The following is a 20565-nucleotide window of genomic DNA, read 5'->3' on the forward strand; positions in this document are numbered from 1 at the left end:
GTGGATAAAGTCTATAAGGGTTTGTTTCTGTAGAATTGCGAGGTAACATTTGGTAATCTTCCTCATTAAAATGAAGCGAACAAATCACAGCTCGGTTACAAGGTTCCCAATCCGATTCGCGTCCGCAAAACTGTATCCACTTTGTTCTTAAATCTCCGCCGGGAGGAAATTTATGAAATTTGATATTCAATCCAAGCTTTTTGGCCTTAGATGGGCCATTATTGCAATAAATCACTGAACAGCTACAAGGCATGACGAAAACACTTTTAACTTCCTGCTTCCTGCGATGAAAACTGGAACAACTGCAAAATCAAATGTAAACAAACCCCAACGTAAACAAACCCCAAATCTGGGGACCTTACGTCAACTCGCAAAACGTCAAAATGCTCTATATTCCACCACCTGATCTTCTTAAATCCACCTTGCTTGCGAGCCTTGGAAATGTCATATGAGCGAGACAGCTGTATGTCAAGTGTATGGCTATCTCTTTCTGGCAAGAAAAAAGCTCCGAAATGCAAGGGTGTTGGTGGACAAAATTTAAATGGCCAAAAATTTTGACCACACACACTCTCTCTCCCGGTGCCTTCCCCTGTCCTCTCTTCCTTCAGGCCCCTTCCTCTTATTTGCGCGCGCCGCTCGCTTGTGTGCGATCCCGCAGTGCAAGTGACAGCGATTTGCGAGGGCGCGCGAGGGCTCGCACGCCATACAAGTTCACTGCTCCAGAGCCCTCGCATTAAAGAGCTTGCGAGCCTTGGAAATGTCATATGAGCGAGACAGCTGTATGTCAAGTGTATGGCTATCTCTTTCTGGCAAGAAAAAAGCTCCGAAATGCAAGGGTGTTGGTGGACAAAATTTAAATGGCCAAAAATTTTGACCACACACACTCTCTCTCCCGGTGCCTTCCCCTGTCCTCTCTTCCTTCAGGCCCCTTCCTCTTATTTGCGCGCGCCGCTCGCTTGTGTGCGATAGCTCATCAGCTGGTACTGGTATATGGTAGGGTTGTAGTTGTATCTTGAATTGGCGATTGGTACATATATATGTAGTGTATTTGGTTTTACCTGTGACCTTGACGATGCGAAAGCCGGTCAATTCTGGTGTTGAAGCAATATTTGTGCTATGCTGGTGGTTGCCGTTCCGTGCCGTTTCTGATGTGGCCATGTGATCGCCATGAGGATCAACGGTTATGAAGCCAATTTCAAACGAGCGAAAGTGAAGGAATAATTCCGTACCGGAAATTTGATTTTTTATCAAGTGTTGATCTCCAATGTTGATCTCAACCCGATGTAAGCTGGTTTTAACGGCCATATGAGATAATGTACTCATGTGTTAAAAAATGTCGCATTTTTTTTCTTTCCTGATTTTCCTGAAAATTGACCCACAATTCAATACGATTTGACTATTTTCATTGATTCCTCATACAACGCATGGAAAGAGGTAAACTGGCTTCGCCAATTCTTTTATCTCCGCTCCCAACCATTCATCACCCGAACCACCCACAACCTCATCATTCCATCCACATGCAACGACATTTCCCTCTTCTTTAACAGCAAAGGTCCCAACCGAAGCTTCTACAGACTGCTGCTTTCCATTTTTCTGTTTCTTCTTCTTCTATTTGTCGTATACCTGGTCAAGCCAGCCAATGCAAGCTTTAGCGTCTTTTTAGTACCACACACCCGGCTGGCCAGTCCTTACTACGAGGGGACGGTCTATATGAGGCTTGAACCAATGACGGGCATCATATTATCATCCTTTATGTATCCACATTAATACAAAATGTGCGACAAAACAACACATAAACGTCGTTCAACAGCTCTTTGGTTTATTTCTTTAACACATGATTATAAAGCCACATACATAAGGAAGAAGAAGAAGAAAGCCACATACAAAAACACATGCGGAGGGGGGGGGGGGGGGGGGGGGGGGGGTGGAGGGGGGAGAATGGCCACTCTCGGTTCCGTGTCAAGATCCTCATTGAGGACATCACACGCTGACAGCGCCCTTTTCAACGGTGAGCCCCCAGGATCGGGCCGTGATCTGCGCACATCCATTTGAACGTGTCACCAACTGATAATAAAACGTTAGAAACGGACTCTCTCACCCGCAGGTACCCATCTTACAGGGTTTTCGAGGATTATATAGACATGTTCAGCGAGTTGTAGATTCGTTCAGGCATATAATAGACTCTTTCAGCGAGATATAGAATTGTTCGGAAGTATGCGTAGACATGTTCAGCGATTCTGTAGAGCTGTCATTTGTTTTGTTTACACACTGTGCCGCAGGGTTCAATTTTTCATTCTTAAAAGTCCTAAAAGTAGCTAATAAACATTCCCCAAGCTGTTTAATACATAAATTAGTTGAAAAAAGCTTATTTTTTCGAAAACTGTTTGTTTACCTTCTGATGAGAATGATCCAACTTGCAGTCCAAGGGGTACGAAAGTGACAGCTCTACAGTATAACCGAACATGTCTACACCTACATCCGAACAATTCTATATCTCGCTGAAAGAGTCTATTATATGCCTGAACGAATCTACAACTCGCTGAACATGTCTATATAATCCTCGAAAACCCTGTATACCATCTGCTACACATTATTTGACACACCATGCACAGCTTCCTTTTGTCTGTCCTTGCGAACGACTAAGGGCTGGATCGTTCAGTACCAGGGGTATGACATGGCCTACCCATCGCGGACAGGCGAGTATGGTGCGCTACAAGCTACCAGATCCACCAGGTTAAACCAATGTAATCGAAATGCAGTCCGTAAATATCCAAACAAAATCCTCTAGTGAACGTGCATAGAAACCTTCTAACAAACTAACTATATGTCATCATGTTTATTCCCCCTTTAAAAATGCGTAGTGTTTTATGAGAATATAAACTAGATTTATTTATCTTAAATGTTGTATAAAACCCGCACATACGAGTGGAGGCAGTCTCATAAATGTAGGTTTACAAGCACAAATGTAAATTTTACTAGCGAGCGAGGGGTGGGTTCCATTTTTGGGGCCCCTCAAGACCACGGGGCCCTACGCGGCCGCTTAGTTTGCTTAGCGCTCATTTCGACCCTTCGCACACACGCGCATTTCAAAACACTTAACCTAAAATTAAGCATATCAATGTATGCCTTAAAGCGCACTTAAGATTAATCTTAACTCATTAACGTAATTTTTTTTTACAATTAACACAATAACACTATTAACGCGATGTCGTGTAGATGGGCGGAAGTGGGTTCACGTTAACAATTTGCCGCTGGATGAGTGCTTGTCGTCTTTCCGGGGTTATTCAGTGGCATGTTGGTGCCGTCAGCGAGCGGCCGTCGATGAAATCGATACACCTGAGGGAATATAAAACATTTGCTTTAGAGGGAAGATAAAACAACAGATCTAGATGTAGCGATAGTGCATCTAGAAGGAACTCACTCGTGGGGTTTTTCTCCTGCCAGGAAATTTGACCGCAATCAGTAGTGCGGTCGGTCCTGTTGCTGCTGCAGCTATTGTGGGGCAGAGGATAATGAGGTTCCGAAGGGTTGAATTCCTGCCCCGAACGTTGTGAACGAGCACGCTCGACAACGTCTGACGGCGCAATCGGGGCACCCGGTGCCGGCTGGGCCTCTAGCGTGTGGTGCTGGTAGAGTCCGACTCGTCGCCGTACAGCTTCCGAAGGATCCTCTTGAACGGTTCCTCGTCACCCCACGTTACAGGATAGAGGAAAATTGGCTGCAAAAAAAGGAATAAACACAACGATTAGCATCCTAGTCGCTAGCTTCACCAAACAATCTTCTTCTTCTTTCGTGGCCCACTTACAACTTACCGAATCATACACAACGCACTGTCGCAAACACCTGCGGCAGGCCCATATCGTTTCTGCATTATATCTGCAAGTTAAAAGAGGCCATAGTCTATTAAAAAAGTGTTTCTTCATCATGATAATCGCTGGATAACACTTACCCGCTGTCTTGTGCTGTGTTGTTCATTACGCCACTTTTCTACGCCGGTAAATACACGTACCGCTTCCGACGGAGCCAGCATGCATTGGGCAGGACTTCTACCACTTACTTTAGCTAAAATGGCACTAACTTACGTAAAATTAAGAACTTAATTATTAAAAAACTTACCAAAATTGATCAGCCAACAACACTGTTTACGTTTTTTTACACACACACAACCTGACTTCTACAGTGACAGCAGCCGCATAGCACCAACACAACGAAAGGTGTCAGGCGAGACGTCAGACGATCTTAGGCGGCGCTCTGGGACCAATCGAACGAGACAAACAAACACGACTCTGTTCGATAGGTGCTCTGTCAGCTGTTCGATGTCTTATAGACCTGTCATGATGCACTGCAATACGCCTATCTTATCATCTCGAAAATGAAGCATTTTCATAGTTTAAATGAACATCCATCTGCAGGGGGAAGATTCAACAAATAATATACTAGTTATTCATATCAAAAATAACATAAAAATCTTTCAAATTTTTTATTGAAAAATGTAAACAAACGTCCATGCCAAAACACATACAGTGCATACACATTCATTGTGTACACGTAATAGTTTTATACGTTTCAAACCTGTATATTTGATGTTATTATTGATTGTGAAGCATTGCAAATATTATTGATAGCTATTCTAAATATTTTGTACACATTTTTAAGAAGAAAAAGAGACAAACTACGTAAAAAAATTTGAAAATGTCCCGCATTGAATTCTATCTACTGTAGCTGTGAAGCGTTTGACAGCCAAGGTACTCACAGCACAGGTGGGTATCGAACATCACAGACAGAATCAACTGACATGTTCGATTCGAGGTTTGTGTTGTTTGTTTGTTTGTGTCTGACAGTGCACCTCCATATGATTATATGGGTTTGTTCGTGTCTTATGTCGTGTTCGATTGCTGCTAGAGCGCCGCCTTAGGCGAGGGGTAGGAAGGAGATCGGTGGTGAGGGACGTGAAAGCTCAGCTCGACAGAATCGCTATAGGAGGAAGCGAGGCAACTAGACTAGACTAGAGAAATTAGAGCGAGAGGTACCTCACCAACCCTCGCATTGTTTGCCGGGACGGTGCGTTGTCTTGGTGGAACAACACAACACAAAAGTTGCTTGACAAAAGACGCTCTGTCTCACAAACTAATTGACATACAGACGTCAAATTTTGACACGAATCATTTGAAGGTTGGTACTATATAAAAAAATATGCATTTAATACTAGCGGCGCCATCTATGTGTCAGACCGGGGACTTATCAGCCAACCTGTTACTATATTACCATTTGCCCCTAATGCAAACATTGCAGTTATATTTTGCTTAGCAGCCGCTTGCTCTGCTTCATACACATTGCGTGATCCAATTCGGGCGATAACCTTCTTTGATTTGGGTGTAGAAAGCAAGAGGTTTCGTCAGCGTTAAATACTCTTGAAGGATCGTCTAATATTTCGTGCAGTCCTTTTTTTTTTTTGTTATCCAGCTTGTTATCATTTGAAACCATCTACGGATATCATTTTCGCTCATTCGGCTATTAGCCGAAGATAATGTTTCTGACGTACGAAAAGAAAACACTCGATTACGTTTCATATAGTTGCGCAGCCATTTGCTTCCTAAAGTAAGTAAAGAATAAAAATTATTAAAGATTTAAAGCCCATAGTAAATGGTACTTTCCTGGTTGATTGTTTCGGAGTGGTGTTACTCGATTTGCTCCGGATTTGCTTCAAACAATTATTTCATCTTCAACAACAAAGCTCTACGCGTAACAGGAAAATCGCGATCTTGTTTATTACTTAACCAATCTGCAAGTTTCTGTTCTTCTTGAGAAAATACCCAAGCGCCACAGATTGAGCTTAAACGACTGGAAAATTGAATATCCATAGAAAAAAATGAAAGCTCCACAACTTCATTGGTTTGATCAAGAGATGGCGTATTACAACTCATCATTATATTGCTATCCTTTTCTTGCAATGTGTTTCGACAAGTTTCATCTTATCATGACCTATATAGCCTTCTAACTTTCTGAGCAAAAATCTATTTGAATGGTCGTGTGGTCAGATTCGTGGGTATCAACACCAACGACCATTACTCAAATTTCATTCGCCTCAGAGCTGGTGGTTTCCGTTGGAGTTTAGTATTTAAACAATCGTATCGCCGTTCTAGTTCTAGCGATGCATAACTTCAATGCGAAACCATACAACAGTACAGAGGAAATGAGAAAGCTCTCCTTCAAGCGATGAAGCTCTCAACTGGTTGGTATCCCACCCACAGATAGCGCCACCAGCTTTTTTGCTATTTTTAGAATGCATGAGTCGTTTGCCGCCTGCTAAACGAAGTCTTTCTATATTCCGTTTAGGTAGAGAGCTTGAGTCGTTTAGAAGCCGTTTAGTGGTCGTTTACTGGATTTGTGGCACTTGGGTAGCACATATTCTGGACCCGGCATTGCATTTTTTTTTTCGTTCAAATATTTTTTCCGCTCACTCGTGGGTCTCATTCTGGAAAGCTTATTTATTATTGAGTTAAAGACGTATTTAAATGTGTTTAAAAGACTTCTTCTTCTACTTCTTTTTTGCGAGCGGAAATGTATCCTCCTATGTCGATCAAACGTTTGTTTGATACCACATACTCAGAGGCTTACTCTCTCTCTCTCTTTTAGACCTCGACTACCTAGAGTCATATGTCTTCTGATTTGGGAACGTATTTTCTTATCTCAGCGTACCCGTCTGATCTCAGCGTTGAGTTTTTCGCTTGTTTTTAGGATGTCATGTATTATTTCGTCAATGTACCATTTTTCCTGTGCTTCTTTTAAGATATAGCATGCTGCCAGGCTATCTGTATATATTGTCGGGGTTTTTAGGTTATTTTCATTTGCAATTTGTAGGGCTTTTTCAATTGCTGTTATCTCGACAGAAGTTATTGGTACCGTGTTTTTTAGTTTGAAGTGGGATGCTATATACTGATTTGGTTAGTTGTGTGGTTTTATGTAGATGCCAATTCCACATTTATCGTCTATTTTGCTGCCGTCTGTGTATATGATCGGTTTCATTTTTTCTAATTCTCTGATTTGTTGTTCAAATTTTTGTATCAAGATTATTTCCCTATGAGGAGTATCTTCTGTAATTTCTTCATCAAGTTTATGATGAATAGGAATTTTCGCTCCTATGATATATATCTTTATTTTTGCCATTTTTTTTTAAGTAGTTCCCTGTTTTCGGTAGCAATTTTGTCTACTTATGTTTTATTTTTTTCTGTGATGTTGTTTATGTTGGATGTTATTTGGTTCTGGTGGATTTCTTTTGTTGTTATGTATTTGCTTTTTATGTGAAGTGGTACTTCAGCTGCTGTTACCATTAAGGAGTTAATTGGTATGGTTTTAGTGCAGCCTGTTATTTTTCGTTATGATTGATTTTATATTGTTTGCAATGATTTTTTTTTATGTTTTTACGCATTTTCAATGATTTATGCATTTTGCTCCAGTATTCCTCGCATTATGGATCTGTGTATTGTAATTGTTTTCTTTGGACTCAATTTATTGTTTTTATTGCAAATGTATCTTATTATATTTAATCTTTTCTTGGCCTTGCTTTTTAATTACTCAATTTGCTTATTAAATTTTAGGTTTCGGTCTATCTTTGTTCCCAAGTATTTAAAACTGGTTACTCTTTGTATACAGTAAAGCGTCGATTATCCGGGCAGCTCGGGACCGGACGGTTGCCGGTTAATCGATTTGCACGGACAATGGTCCAAGAAATGTCAAACGCATATAAAACATGTTAAATTCACTACCCAACTGACATTTTATAGCACGAATAATCGGGAATTCGAGCAAATTCCCTTTAACTGGAGCCTTAAACTTACCTTAAACTGAACTAGTTTAAGGGAATTTAGAAAAAGTCCTTTAAAATCAACTGTGATGCGGCTTTTTCGTTACTTTCTTCTAGATTCGCTCGGAAATGGTGTTTCTTATCGTGATAGTTGGTCATGTACCCATTTTATATTTTAAAAATACACATTTTTTATAGAATAACGTCACACAAAATTAGTTTTTGTTTTTCATCAAAAAACCATAGCTATGAAGAAAAATGAGCTTGACGGCATTGTCCATTGATAGAGAAACGTCTAATTTACCAACACAACAAGTCTTGGCGCTTGCAACACACTTGATCACACACAAATTCACAATTTTAAGCGTATCGAGCAGATATGGGAAAACAATTTTGAGCAAATGTCACTTGGGTAGTTTTATTATTAATTCACCTAGAATCAATCGATTAATCGTTAGTAGAATATTATTTTAATCAATAACTGTAGGTTTAACAACTGTTCTTGAACAAAAATGAATTTCGAAAATACCCCTAGACACTGCAGAGCTGTACAAGAAACTGGTTACCCAATTGATTATCGCTGCAAACTTTCGCCGTATGTATGAACAGCTGTCAGATTTAAGCGCACGGTTAAGCCGCCCGCCGGTTAATCCGTCCCCGGATAATCGACGTTCTACTGTATTTGTGTTTTCTATCTTGATATTTATGGTTTATGATCTTTTTCCGAACATCATAAATGTTGTGTTCTCGTACTTTTGTACTTTAAATACTTTATTACATACAAAATAAATAATACGACACAATTAACAAACAATTAACACTTTAAAATAACAAGTGCGGTGGCCGCGCACCAGCCGCACCGAGCGCCCCTGCCGAGAGCTCCTACTCGATCGGCTCGCAAACACACTCTGCTTGTGCGCTCGGCACACACTAAGCCTTGCGCTGCTTAGTGTGTGCGACAGTGTGCGTGTACACTGTCGTCCTCCTGGACGTTGACCGGTGGCAGCGCAACTGCCACGGCAAGTCCAGGGGTCGGCACGGCTGCCCACAACAATAAATTTGGCTTTTTCAGTGTTTATTGGGAGTTTCAGTTTGTTTGCTTCATGTATTAATTTGTTTAATGTTATTTGAAGTTTGTTCTGCAATTCTTGTGTAGTTTTGCTTGTTGTATTATTACAAAGTCATCCGCATATTGTATTATGTTTGGTTTTCCATTACAGGCGTTCCCCCAGTTACGCCTCCCTCGAGTTACGACGATTCGCAGATACGACGATTTTGATTTTGACATTTGAATAATGTCATTGAGACGAAATTGATATATTTTTTTGAATTTCTATGCAGATATCCGTTACAAACATATTTACTCAGATTCCACAATTCTCCGATCTTGAATATCTATGTCGTGTAAACGGCTTTTGGAGGAATATTAATACATTATCGTACATTATTTTTAATAAAATATACGATTTCATGGATTCCGACTCTTCACTTTCGGTTATAAACTTTATATTCAAAGATATTCGACATACGCCTATTTCAACTTACGCCTTACGGTCCCAAATACAGTCGTACCTCGGGGGACACCTGTATTGGTCTTTTGATGTATTTGTTCGGTGTAAATATTGAATAGGGTAGGTGATAGTACGTCTCCTTGTGGTAGTCCATCAGAGACAAGTTTTTTTATTGTCTTGTTTTCGGATGTTATTTCTACAGTGCGGTTATTTAAAAAGGATGCAATCCATCTTATGATATCTAATGATATGTTTTTTTCTCTTAGTGTTTTAATCAATGTTTCTGTTTGTACATTATTGTATGTGTTAGTTAGATCCACAAATATAACACCAGTTATAGTTTTATTTCTCTTGTTGTTGTATATCTCGTTAATTAAATAGTATATACACTGATTGATTGAGTTGTTTGGCCTGAATCCTAGAGATAATGCTCGTATTATTTCTTTTATTGCGAAAAGTTTTTAAAGTTTTTTTTTTTAATACGGCCATGTTTAGTATTTTTGTTCTTGTAGGCAGTAGTGCAATAGGTCTATAGATTTGGATGTCATTTGGGTCGCTACCTGGTTTTGGAATTGCTATAATTTTGAGTTTTTTGTACTGTTTCTTTTTGTTTTCCTTTTTTCACATTTTGTTGGCTTCTTGTATCAAAACATTTTTGTCGTTTCTCTATTTAGGGTTTTTAGGATTTCGTAAGATATGTTATCTTTTCCAGGTGCAGTGTTTTTTTTTATGATTTAGTATATGTTTCCCATTTTCTTCGTTTAATATATCTTCTGGTGTTGGGCTGCTTTTATGCATGTTTTTGTCGCTTTTTGATTTTGTTGAAATTGTTTTTTAGAAATTCTTTAGCAGCTTCTGTTGTGGGCAGCCGTGCGTGCCGTCCCCTGGACTTGCCGTGGCATTTGCGCTGCCACCGGTCAACGTCCAGGGGGACGACAGCCCAACCAGCAAAACCGAAGCTATTGGAAAACTTTCCTGTGTGCCAAAGCGAGAGAGCATGTCTTCTTTCTCTAGATTTTGGACGGCACAACGCCGATCGTGTGGCCTATGAACGAAAAACGGGAGAAGGGGAAACCGATATCCTTCGAGTGACACACACGCATGCATCTGCATGCGTATTCCGCTGAACCGAGACTACACATCTCTCTCGATCTCCCATGATTTTTCTGCTATCGCGCTCATCCGGGTATTAGGGCTTGGTACTTGTTTCGACGCAGCGTATCGCAACGCATTGCGTGACGCACGCTGTTATCTGTTCGCTGCGTTCTGCATGGATATGTCAACACATTTTACAAAGAAAAACATCAACAAACAGCAATAATACCTCTTATTTATAGGTTCTGATGTGGTTATAATGTTAAATTACAACTGTAAAATCATTTCCAGTTCTGCTCAAAACAGTGCAAAGCATGTTTTCGCTTTATTATTGCACATTGCATACTGACCCGCACACACCTGTTTTGCAGCAATTACGAAATTACTTTCTCTACATTTATTTTGTTTTGTTAATAAAATTATTTAGTAGTCCAATTACACGTCCAATTGCGCTCGAAACAATTTAACGTGAAAAAATGTCGATTTTCACCCGATATGATTGAACCATATTGACAGACGCATCACGACGTGCGTCGAAATAGAAATTTTTCTACTTTGACGCTGCGTCGTGCGTCGTTAACGCATGCGTCTGTCAAATCCCATACATTTTGGCAAAATCGCAACGCATTGCGTCGGAACAAGTACCGCTCTCTTAGGCATCCTCAGTCTGTCCAGAACTTTCACTGTGGAAGGATGTGTTGGAGTGATGTGTGATTTCTTGTGCCCCGTACTTTGCTCGTTTACGTTTTGTGCCGTGTTCCTTCTTCTTTAATAATGGAATGATTTATCCTTGTAAATTTCTAAGGTAAGTTTCTTATCCTCGTGTGTGCTTCAATGGATACATTCAACTAACGCTTGTCGTCTAAAAAGTTACAGTGCCCGCGCATGTTAATCGACGGTTGCCAACATCCCGCAAAACGATCGACAGAAGGAAAACGGTGTCCGGTTTTAAAATATAAAGGTAAGCGTTTCTATAATCCTATGTGCAAAATATTGTTTAGTTTGTTATAAAAAAACATGGATTAATTATTGGTTAATTTTCATCAACAGATTTCATTACAGCTCTTTCGTAGAAGAGCGCACTTCAAGGACGACTAGGATACGGCTAAACATGCGCAGCACCAGTCCGTGACGTCATTTCCAGACAGGCGCCGGCTGAACACGCGCAGCACCAGTCGAGGATATCCTAGCGCAGAGGGTAGAAGGAAGAACGAGAGGAAGGGTAATAGAAAGCAACCGCAGCATTTGGAAGGGGTGAAGCATCCTGCCGTATACAGAGTGTGAGTGTGCCAAAACGCATGTGGAAAGAGGAATTTCAATAAATAGCATACGAAAGTGTACATAAAGCAAAAAGAAAAAGCGTCACTACTACAACCAGCAATCCGAAAATATAAGGGGAGGGATTAATACAAATGTATGCGTAAGCAGGACCAGCAATCCAAGCATTTGAATGTGTGCGTCGGTTTGTGCCGTGCTGAATGTTTTTACTTTAGCTGCTGCTAGTGTAAAAACTTAAGGAAAGCTTAAAGTAAAAATTTTTTACACGGGGCGCCTTCGGAAATTGTTGGCTGGGAGTGTGTACATGCACACCGTCGCACACACTAAGCGCGCAAGGCTTAGTGTGTGCCGAGCGCCGAGCAGAGTGTGCACGAAGGCCGATTGAGCAAGAGCTCGCGGCTGGGGCGCTCGGTGCGGCTGGCGCGCGGCCTACGTTGTAAAGTGTTGTACGTTATATCATTATGTATTATTTAAAGTGTTTAAATAAAGTGCAAATATAAGTAAACATAATAGCTTCTATGTTTGTTTCGATGATGTTTTAAGATTTTTAGTTATTTCCATTTCCTTCTATTTGTCTTATAAATTGCCAAAGTTTGGTGGTTTTTGTGTTTTTTTTTCTATTTTGTCCAATTTGTATATTTTTATTTTTTTCATTGTTGTGCTTCCCTGCCTTTTTAGTTGCAATATTTCATCAGATACGCGATGTACAAGTTGTATATTTTGTATTTTTTTTAAATTATTGTTTTTATATTTTGCATACCTCTGTTGATGTTGAATCATGGGATATTTTGAGGTATTCAATCTCTTTTATGATTTTTTATCTGTTGATTCTTTTCATTTTTCTATTATGGTTTTTTTCTTGTATTTTTTTATGATCGTTTTGTGGTTTGTTGCTCCCAGGTGGTGTTTTCAAACTTCTTTCACATTTGTTAATCGTGTTATCTGATATTATGGGTAACATACAGGGTTTCGAATCATATAAGGGAATAGTTCAATCACTTAGGGGAATGTTGCAAATCGGTAGGGGAATATTGCATGCAAGCTGTGGATGTTTGCAATCACTTAGGGGAGTTTTGCAATCGATTAGGGGAATGTTGCAAGCGTACTGTGGAGCTGTCATCAGACTGTGGGTGCCGGTGTAAAAAGCTACGAATTGATACCGATGATGTTTTTTAAAAACATCGTTTGGAGTTGTTTTCGTGTGGAATTCTGCTGTACGCATGATAAACTAAATAAATCCTGCTGCGGAGTCATAATTAAACATGATAAGTTAGTAAGATTGACGAAAATATTTTAAGGTATTTACAGCGGCACCCACAGTCTGATGACAGCTCCACAGTACGCTTGCAACATTCCCCTAATCGATTGCAAAACTCCCCTAAGTGATTGCAAACATCCACAGCTTGCTTGCAACATTCCCCTACCGATTTGCAACATTCCCCTAAGTGGTTGAACTATTCCCTTATATGATTCGAAACCCTGTATTGCAGTACATCTTTTTGAAAGGTCTGTTGGCATAAAAGTGTTTTCGTTTCTATGCAGTAGAATGAATTTTGTTTCTTCTATTTCTTCTATGAGGAATTTTCTTTTAAAATCATAGTACGGGTTTCCCCATGCCATGTTATGACAATTTAAATCTGTCGCAATGAATGTTTTTGTAGGCGTATTTGGACCGTTCAATATTTGTTCAATCACTGTTTTGAGTTTGGTTATAGATGTGGTAGGAGCTGAATACATGGCTATTATTGTTAGCTTATTTTCTATTAGAAAGATTTCTGTAATTTATATGTAGTCATCATATGTGAATCTGTTTTTAGTTCTGTACTTTATATCTTTTCGTATGTAGATTGCGATTCCTCCATTCCCCCCCCCCCCCCCCCGCTCTATTGCTCGCTATAGGGTTGTAATTTGTTATTTTTGTTTTTTTTTTGTGTTTCACTGCCTAACCATGTTTCCATTATACAGGCTGCTGTTATATTTTGGGCATTTAGGATTATTTCCAGTTCGTCTATATTTTTAATGCTATTTACCCAAGCGATAGCATTTACTAATGCTATTTACTCCGATTAAGCTTTAACGACTAGAAAATCAAATATCCATAGAAAAAAAAAGAAAGCTGCCTAGGTGTTACGTTCGGTGTTGGGGTGATATAGGACGGAGGCCGATTAAAACTCCGGACACAACGTTTAAACTTTACAAACATATATTACAAAACTGCTTAAAGCTAACACGCTAAAAAGAACTGTCCGTGGCACGTCTGTGTTCCCTCGCTGCTGAACCCCGAAGAAGGCACGATCGGCTTTCGCGCACGATCGCTGACACCGAAACGTCTGATACCCAGCCAACAATTTCCGAAGGCGCCCCGTGTAAAAAAAAATTACTTTAAGCTTTCCTTAAGTTTTTACACTAGCAGCAGCTAAAGTAAAAACTTTCAGCACGGTACAAACCGACGCACACATTCAAATGCTTGGATTGCTGGTCCTGCTTACGCATACATTTGTATTAATCCCTCTCCTTATATTTTCGGATTGCTGGTTGTAGTAGTGACGCTTTTTCTTTTTGCTTTATGCACACTTTCACATGCTATTTATTGGTGTTACTCTTTCCACATGCGTTTTGGCACACTCACACTCTGTATACGGCAAGATGCTTCACCCCTTTCAAATGCTGCGGTTGCATTCTGTTACCCTTCCTCTCGTTCTTCCTTCTACCCTCTGCGCTAGGATATCCTCGACTGGTGCTGCGCGTGTTCAGCCGGCGCCTGTCTGGAAATGACGTCACGGACTGGTGCTGCGCATGTTTAGCCGTATCCTAGGCGTCCTTGAAGTGCGCTCTTCTACGAAAGAGCTGTATTGAAATCTGTTGATGAAAACTAATCAATAATTAATCCATGTTTTTTATAACAAACTAAACAATATTTTGCACATAGGACTATAGAAACGCTTACCTTTATATTATAAAACCGCAACACTAGGTTCATTGGTTTGCACAATAGATGGCGAACTACAACTCATCATTATATTGCCCAAACAGCCAGCTCGTACTTTATAGCTGATTTAGGGCTGTTTAACGAAAAATCGTTCCTATGTCGTACTTTGTGGCTGATTAAGAGATAGACGGTACTTTACGGAACTATGGAGCTTTTTAACAGGCACATGGTACTCTTTGGAACTTTGCGGCTAATTAGCACTATGCGTAGGGTTCATGATGGAACTTGAAGGCTTGTTAAGAAAGGGTACTGAACTTGGTGGAACTTTATAGCTTTTTAATGCATGACATCGGTACAAGGTGGCTCTTGTCAAAGTGTCAAAGACGGACGCCGGCAATAATCTCATTGCTGCTGCACAAGTTAGATTCGTTAATTGAAGAATGAATATTGAGTTAAGTGATTGTGAATTATCATTAAATTGTGTAAAATTTTGTGTAATCATCAATACAAAAGATTTAAAAATATACATATGTGTTTAAACGAAACAAATCTTGTTGTTTATTTCATCGATGACGCTTGCTTGAAAATAAAACACAAAGAAAAATTATCCCTGGCATCGTGGCATAAGGAAGCTGCTTAGGCGCTGTTTGAAAGACCCACATAGAACTTTGATGCTGTTTATCTACTGCAAAAGGCGAATTAGAGCAGCGATCTTTAGCGTGCCAAAATGAGCTGCTTAAGCAATTCTGGCTATTTGGGTTGCTGTCCTTTTCTTGCAATGTGTTTCGATAAGTTTCTGCTAATCATGACCTATATAGCCTTTTCTGAGCAAAAATCTAGTTGAATGGTCGTGTGGTCAGATACGTGGGTATCAACACCAACGACCATTACTCAAATCTCATTTGCTTTAGTTCTGTTCCAGTTCGGTTTCAATTGGAGTTTAGTATTTAAAAAATCGTATCGCCGTTCTAGTTCTAGCGATGCATAACTTCAATGCGAAACCATACAACAGTACAGAGGAAATGAGAAAGCTCTCCTCCAAGCGATGAAGCTCAACTGGTTGGGGTATCCCACCAACAGATAGCGCCATCAGCTTTTTTGCTATTTTTAGAATGCATGAGTCGTTTGTCGTCTGCTAAACGAAGTCTTTCTATATTCCGTTTAGGCTCAAAGCTTCAGTCGTTTAGAACCCGTTTAGTGGTCGTTTGGTGGATTTGTGGCACTTGGGAATACACTTAAAGGCCAAAATTATCAGAGTGTTCTGCACTAATCGTAACAAATAAATCTTCGGACTAATCGACTCCGAGTCCGGATCAATTCGGATCAATTCGGATCAGTCCGGATCAGTTCGTGTAAATTGTTAAACCTTTTCGAACATATTCTATGCCTTACTTGAAAGTCAGTGAACTCATCAAGAATTGTCTAAACGATAATGGACAGTCATGTTGGGAATTAGCAATTGCAACGTCAACCTAAACTACTCGCCCGGACTCTACCGGACTCGTTCCGACTCAGCCGAACTCACCCGGACTGATCCGGACTCATTCGGACTCCTTCGGACTCATCCAGACTGATCCGGACTGATCCGGACTGATCCGGACTGATCTGGACTGATCCGGACTGATCCCGACTGATCTGGACTGATCCGAATTGATCCGAATTGAACCGGACTGATTCGGACTGATCCGGATTGATCCGGACTGATCCGGACTGATCCGGACTGATCTGGACTGATCCGGACTGATCCCGACTGATCTGGACTGATCCGGACTAATCCGGAGTCAAATCCGTTTATGATCCGGAGTCGGAGTCATAGTTTGCGCACCGGAGTCGGAGTTGATCCATGACTCCGCTTCGAATTACCCATCACTAGCCACCTGGATTGACAAAAAAAGTGACAAAAGCTCACATTTCGAAAAAAATGTCAACGTTTTGTCACTCCCGTGGCCTTGCACCTACATGTTCAAAGTTTGTAAACAAACTTCAGAACACGCTTCTTTAAATGATTAAACGGTGCTGCGCGGTGCAGAAGATATAAGAAAGTAACGCATAATTTGCTGCTCGCATGCATGTGATACACTTCGTTTTCTGTTTAAACTCCGAAATATAAATTCACCTCGCTTGATTCAATAATTCGCTGAAAGCTTCATCATGTATCGTCCGGCCGGTTATGATGATTCCGATGAGGATGATTTCGATGATTTTGGATACATGAGTAGCTCATATCCGAAGCAAAAAGTAAGCACACACAAATCATAATCTTTCTGTCGTATACATTTTAATGGTTTTTTTTTTATAGCAAAATACAGCGTTTATGCAGGAGGTCAAACCACCAGAGGAAGACTATGATACCCTCCTGTATTACGCCATCCTCGATGGGCAACTAGATGAAACGAAACGTATTATCAGGCAGGATGCATATTTGCGTGGCGGTGGAATGCTACGGCAAGGATGGCCAGCTATGTTTTATGCGTGTTTCGAAGCGCAGCTACCTATAGTGGAGTATTTCCTGCGAGATGAAAAGATGGATGTGAATCGCCAGTACAACCTGCAGACGGCACTCATGATCGCATGCAGCTCGTCGCAATCGTCCGAGCGTGTGTATCAAGTTGTGCGGTTGCTGCTGGATTACGGTGCCATTATCGGAATGTTGGATCAATACGGTTGTTCGCCACTCATGCTTGCCTGCAAGGCAGGCCACCTGGACGTGGTGAAAGAAATCGTTGGCGAGTCATCATTGCTTTCGACCGATAATGAAGGTAACACGGTACGTGTGGCACATACGCTTGTCCAACGTTAAAAAGTAACTAAACACCATCTTTTTGACATCTGATCGTTCATGCAGGCGTTATTTTATGCGGTGAACAATAATCACTTGGAGATAGTGAAAATTCTGCTCCGTGCCGGCGCTCAAACACACACCGTCAACAGGCAGGGCTTTACTCCGAGACAGTGTGCAATCAACCAGAACTATTTGGACATTGCCGAGCTGTTTCCGTCCGAGGAGAAACCGTACGTGATGCCGGCAAAGTACCTGTGCTACAGCGACTATCATAACTTCATGCGTGGCGAACGGGCTGACGATCCACCCGGTTATTTCCCCGACCTGGGACTGATGCTGTTCGGTATGAATAGTGAAGGTTCGCTTCGGCTTTTCGCTGATGCGAACATGAATTTGTTCGAGTTTCTTACCGTAACCGATGAACGGCTGCTCGAGCTTGGCATGAAATATCCGATTGAGCGAAAGCGCGTACTGCTTGGGCTTTACGACTTTCATCTGCATAAATGGTCTCGGAATAGTTTATGGACGATGGAAAAACAGCGTATTCTGGAGTGAGTATTGTGTTTCGCTACCATTCGTTGACAAGCTTGCTAGTAATGAGTGTACTTATGCCTTCTGTTTTCAGCTTCTACGATATCATGGAAGTACTGGCCAACATTCTTAAACATCTTACTGTCATGCAAGCATCCTTGTTGTTTACAAAGAGGCTCACAGAAGCGTACGACTCACAAGCATTCAGCAGCGCCGAGCAAAGTTCCAATCTCAAGCAACAGCTTGTTGAGCTACATGCAACGGTTAAGGATTTTGCAGCTTATATTAACACCATCCATGAAATAACCGCCCCAAAACCTGTGCTTTACATTATGCCTTCCAGTAAGGGTCGGCAACGTAATGGTAAATTGTTAAAAATGTGTAGCTGTCTAGTTGTTGGTGGAATGTTGGTCTACCTGAAATTGAGGTGGTGAAGAAGCACAGCATGGAAAGTATGTTTAGAACTAGCGATAATATCAAAGATCTTTTTGGCACTTTGTGAAATGAATTAAACCATCTATAAAAACATGATTATATGTTAATGTGCATTATTCGTATGATTAATTAATTATTTCTTGTTTTCTTCGTTGCAAAGATTTATTTCAAAAACCCGTAAATTTCACGCTTGCCCAATCCCTTCGAATTTCTAGTTTCATCCTCATGCAGTGCTTTCATCAATGCTTTGTTGAGGGAGGCGCCTACGGTGGTTGCCGTGTCGAAGCACTTTTTCAGCGTTTCCAAGCGTATTGATCCTTCCCCGGAGGTACGCACCGTAGTTATGGACTGTTTGGTGGTTGTATTCCCATCAGGGCGGCAGGAAACCCCCACCGCTACGCTTGCTACGCTACATTCTTCCTCTTCGGCCGACGGATCCACGACGCACTGGTCTCCGATCTTGCACACCGTTACTAGGATGGGCGCAGTCGTAACGTCTAATCGCTCACAGTCGTACGGATCGTCGGTCAGAATCAAGTCCATCGAGCCGCCATCATGCATTGCTGTTGAAACACGCGGTATCCTAGTATTGAACAATGCGCCCTTCACGGCTAGCGAGACGGCGTCGAATAAATTTCCACCACACTCTAGAATCAACACATCGACGTACAGTTTCCAGCATTGGTGGCCCGCCATAATGCACAGGCCAGCCAAATCGAACCCCTTTTGAGATTCGTATGCTTTGGACAGGGTATTCGAAATTTCCGTCGCTAGTTGTTCACCACCTCGGCCTTCGAATTCAGGAGTAGCGTTTGCCGAGCAATCGATGAAAAAGTCCACCTTTCCCTCGTTGGGTCGATCAGGAATAGGCGTATCAATTTCTGCCTTTACTCCTACCAGTATGTCCGTGTTAGCCAGACGCAGTCTCGCGGATCCGGCTGCATGGACGACTATCTCTGATTCGAGTTCCATCGGCCGATAGTCGCGATTCGTTCGCCCATCGTTCCTCATGTTTTTCTATGAACGACACGAACTTGGTGATTAATCCACATTACTTCGGATATACATTATTGAGAAATAGTTTACCTGTATACCATGCAGAATATATGTTTTTTCCGCTTCACTTAAAAGGACATTTGCCATAATGGATGTTTTATAACTGATTTCAAATCAAATTATCTTTCAACAAACTCAGCACAAACAACAATCGATTGTTTACGAATTCCAGCGGCATGTGGTTGTCAAATAAAGAAAAACATTCGATGTGACATGCGGTATGGTACGAGACCAGAGTGACCAGAAATACCGATTTATCTGTATTCCTACCGATTTTTTATATGCCTACCACTGCTTCTAAACGACCAACTTTTGTATCGCGACAAATTTTCTGCGAGCTCTTTGTTCTAAAACAACATCTCAGTTTTAGAACAAAATCAGAGGTAACCGTGATTGTCGCGGGTTTGTGAAATTTTCACAGAAAGGCAACGCTCGCGTTTCGCGACATTACGATCAAAGTAAGCCATGCATTCGTGCTAAAACAAGGACGGTTTGACAGATAGAAAGTGTCGCCAAAAATTGTCGCGGAAGATTTTTTGGGTCGTCTAGAAGCAGTGTACCGATTCACAGATGACCGCCCTAAAACTACCGATTTTCCATTTATCCTACCGAAAATCACAGATATTTGATTTTTCAGTCGTTTAAGCTTAATCTGTGGCGCTTGGGATGCTATTTCAAGGATTGTTAACCACATTTGTTACTTAACGCGCTGATGCACGTTTGTTTGCCTGGCACTTTTTATCCGTTAAAATTTAATGTTCATAAGTAGAAAATGTCAGTTGCGTGGATTCCGAAAATTTCTCGTCAAAGAAAGTCATTTAAATTTGAATTTGAATCTCGCTGTCGGCGGTTAAAGCTTACCCGACAGACAAAGAGAATAAAATTTTCAGGCGAGGGGAAGGTAGAAACACACGGTGGGGGTCCGGTCCAAGATCGATCCGAAGTCCGTTGTTTTGGGCTGATAATTAATGAATGGCGGATGGAGCGCTACCACAGGGAGAATGCGCTCTCTTGCTCATTCTTCTTCTTCATTTGGTACAACAGTCGCTGCCGGTCAAGGCCTGCCTGTACCCACTAGTGAAGTGGGCTTGGCTTTCAGTGACTTATTGGTACCATAGCAGGATAGTCAGTCCTACCTATGGGG

At 41.2% G+C, this 20565-nt stretch overlaps 2 protein-coding genes and 1 long non-coding RNA gene across 3 annotated transcripts; 2 read left to right on the forward strand and 1 right to left on the reverse strand.

The window, feature by feature from the left end:
- The first annotated feature begins 11122 nt into the window (after nucleotides 1-11122).
- LOC133392896 (uncharacterized) lies at nucleotides 11123-11756 on the forward strand. Its single transcript, XR_009765875.1, has 3 exons — nucleotides 11123-11215; nucleotides 11281-11371; nucleotides 11461-11756. It is a non-coding gene; the product is annotated as an uncharacterized LOC133392896 (long non-coding RNA).
- A 4822-nt stretch (nucleotides 11757-16578) lies between these two features.
- LOC1272605 (ankyrin repeat, SAM and basic leucine zipper domain-containing protein 1) lies at nucleotides 16579-18481 on the forward strand. Its single transcript, XM_311462.5, has 4 exons — nucleotides 16579-16855; nucleotides 16917-17384; nucleotides 17463-17950; nucleotides 18025-18481. Exons 1-4 carry the CDS (start codon nucleotides 16769-16771, stop codon nucleotides 18362-18364), a joined length of 1383 nt encoding a protein of 460 aa, XP_311462.5. The 5' UTR covers nucleotides 16579-16768; the 3' UTR covers nucleotides 18365-18481.
- A 20-nt stretch (nucleotides 18482-18501) lies between these two features.
- LOC1272607 (exosome complex component RRP42) lies at nucleotides 18502-20167 on the reverse strand. The gene is made up of 2 exons (XM_311461.4): nucleotides 19452-20167; nucleotides 18502-19382 (listed from the first exon to the last, which is right to left on the reverse strand). Exons 1-2 carry the CDS (start codon nucleotides 19506-19508, stop codon nucleotides 18528-18530), a joined length of 912 nt encoding a protein of 303 aa, XP_311461.3. The 5' UTR covers nucleotides 19509-20167; the 3' UTR covers nucleotides 18502-18527.
- Nucleotides 20168-20565: the final 398 nt, after the last annotated feature.

This window comes from Anopheles gambiae, chromosome 3 (assembly GCF_943734735.2).
Source record: "Anopheles gambiae chromosome 3, idAnoGambNW_F1_1, whole genome shotgun sequence".
NCBI lineage: Eukaryota > Metazoa > Arthropoda > Insecta > Diptera > Culicidae > Anopheles > Anopheles gambiae.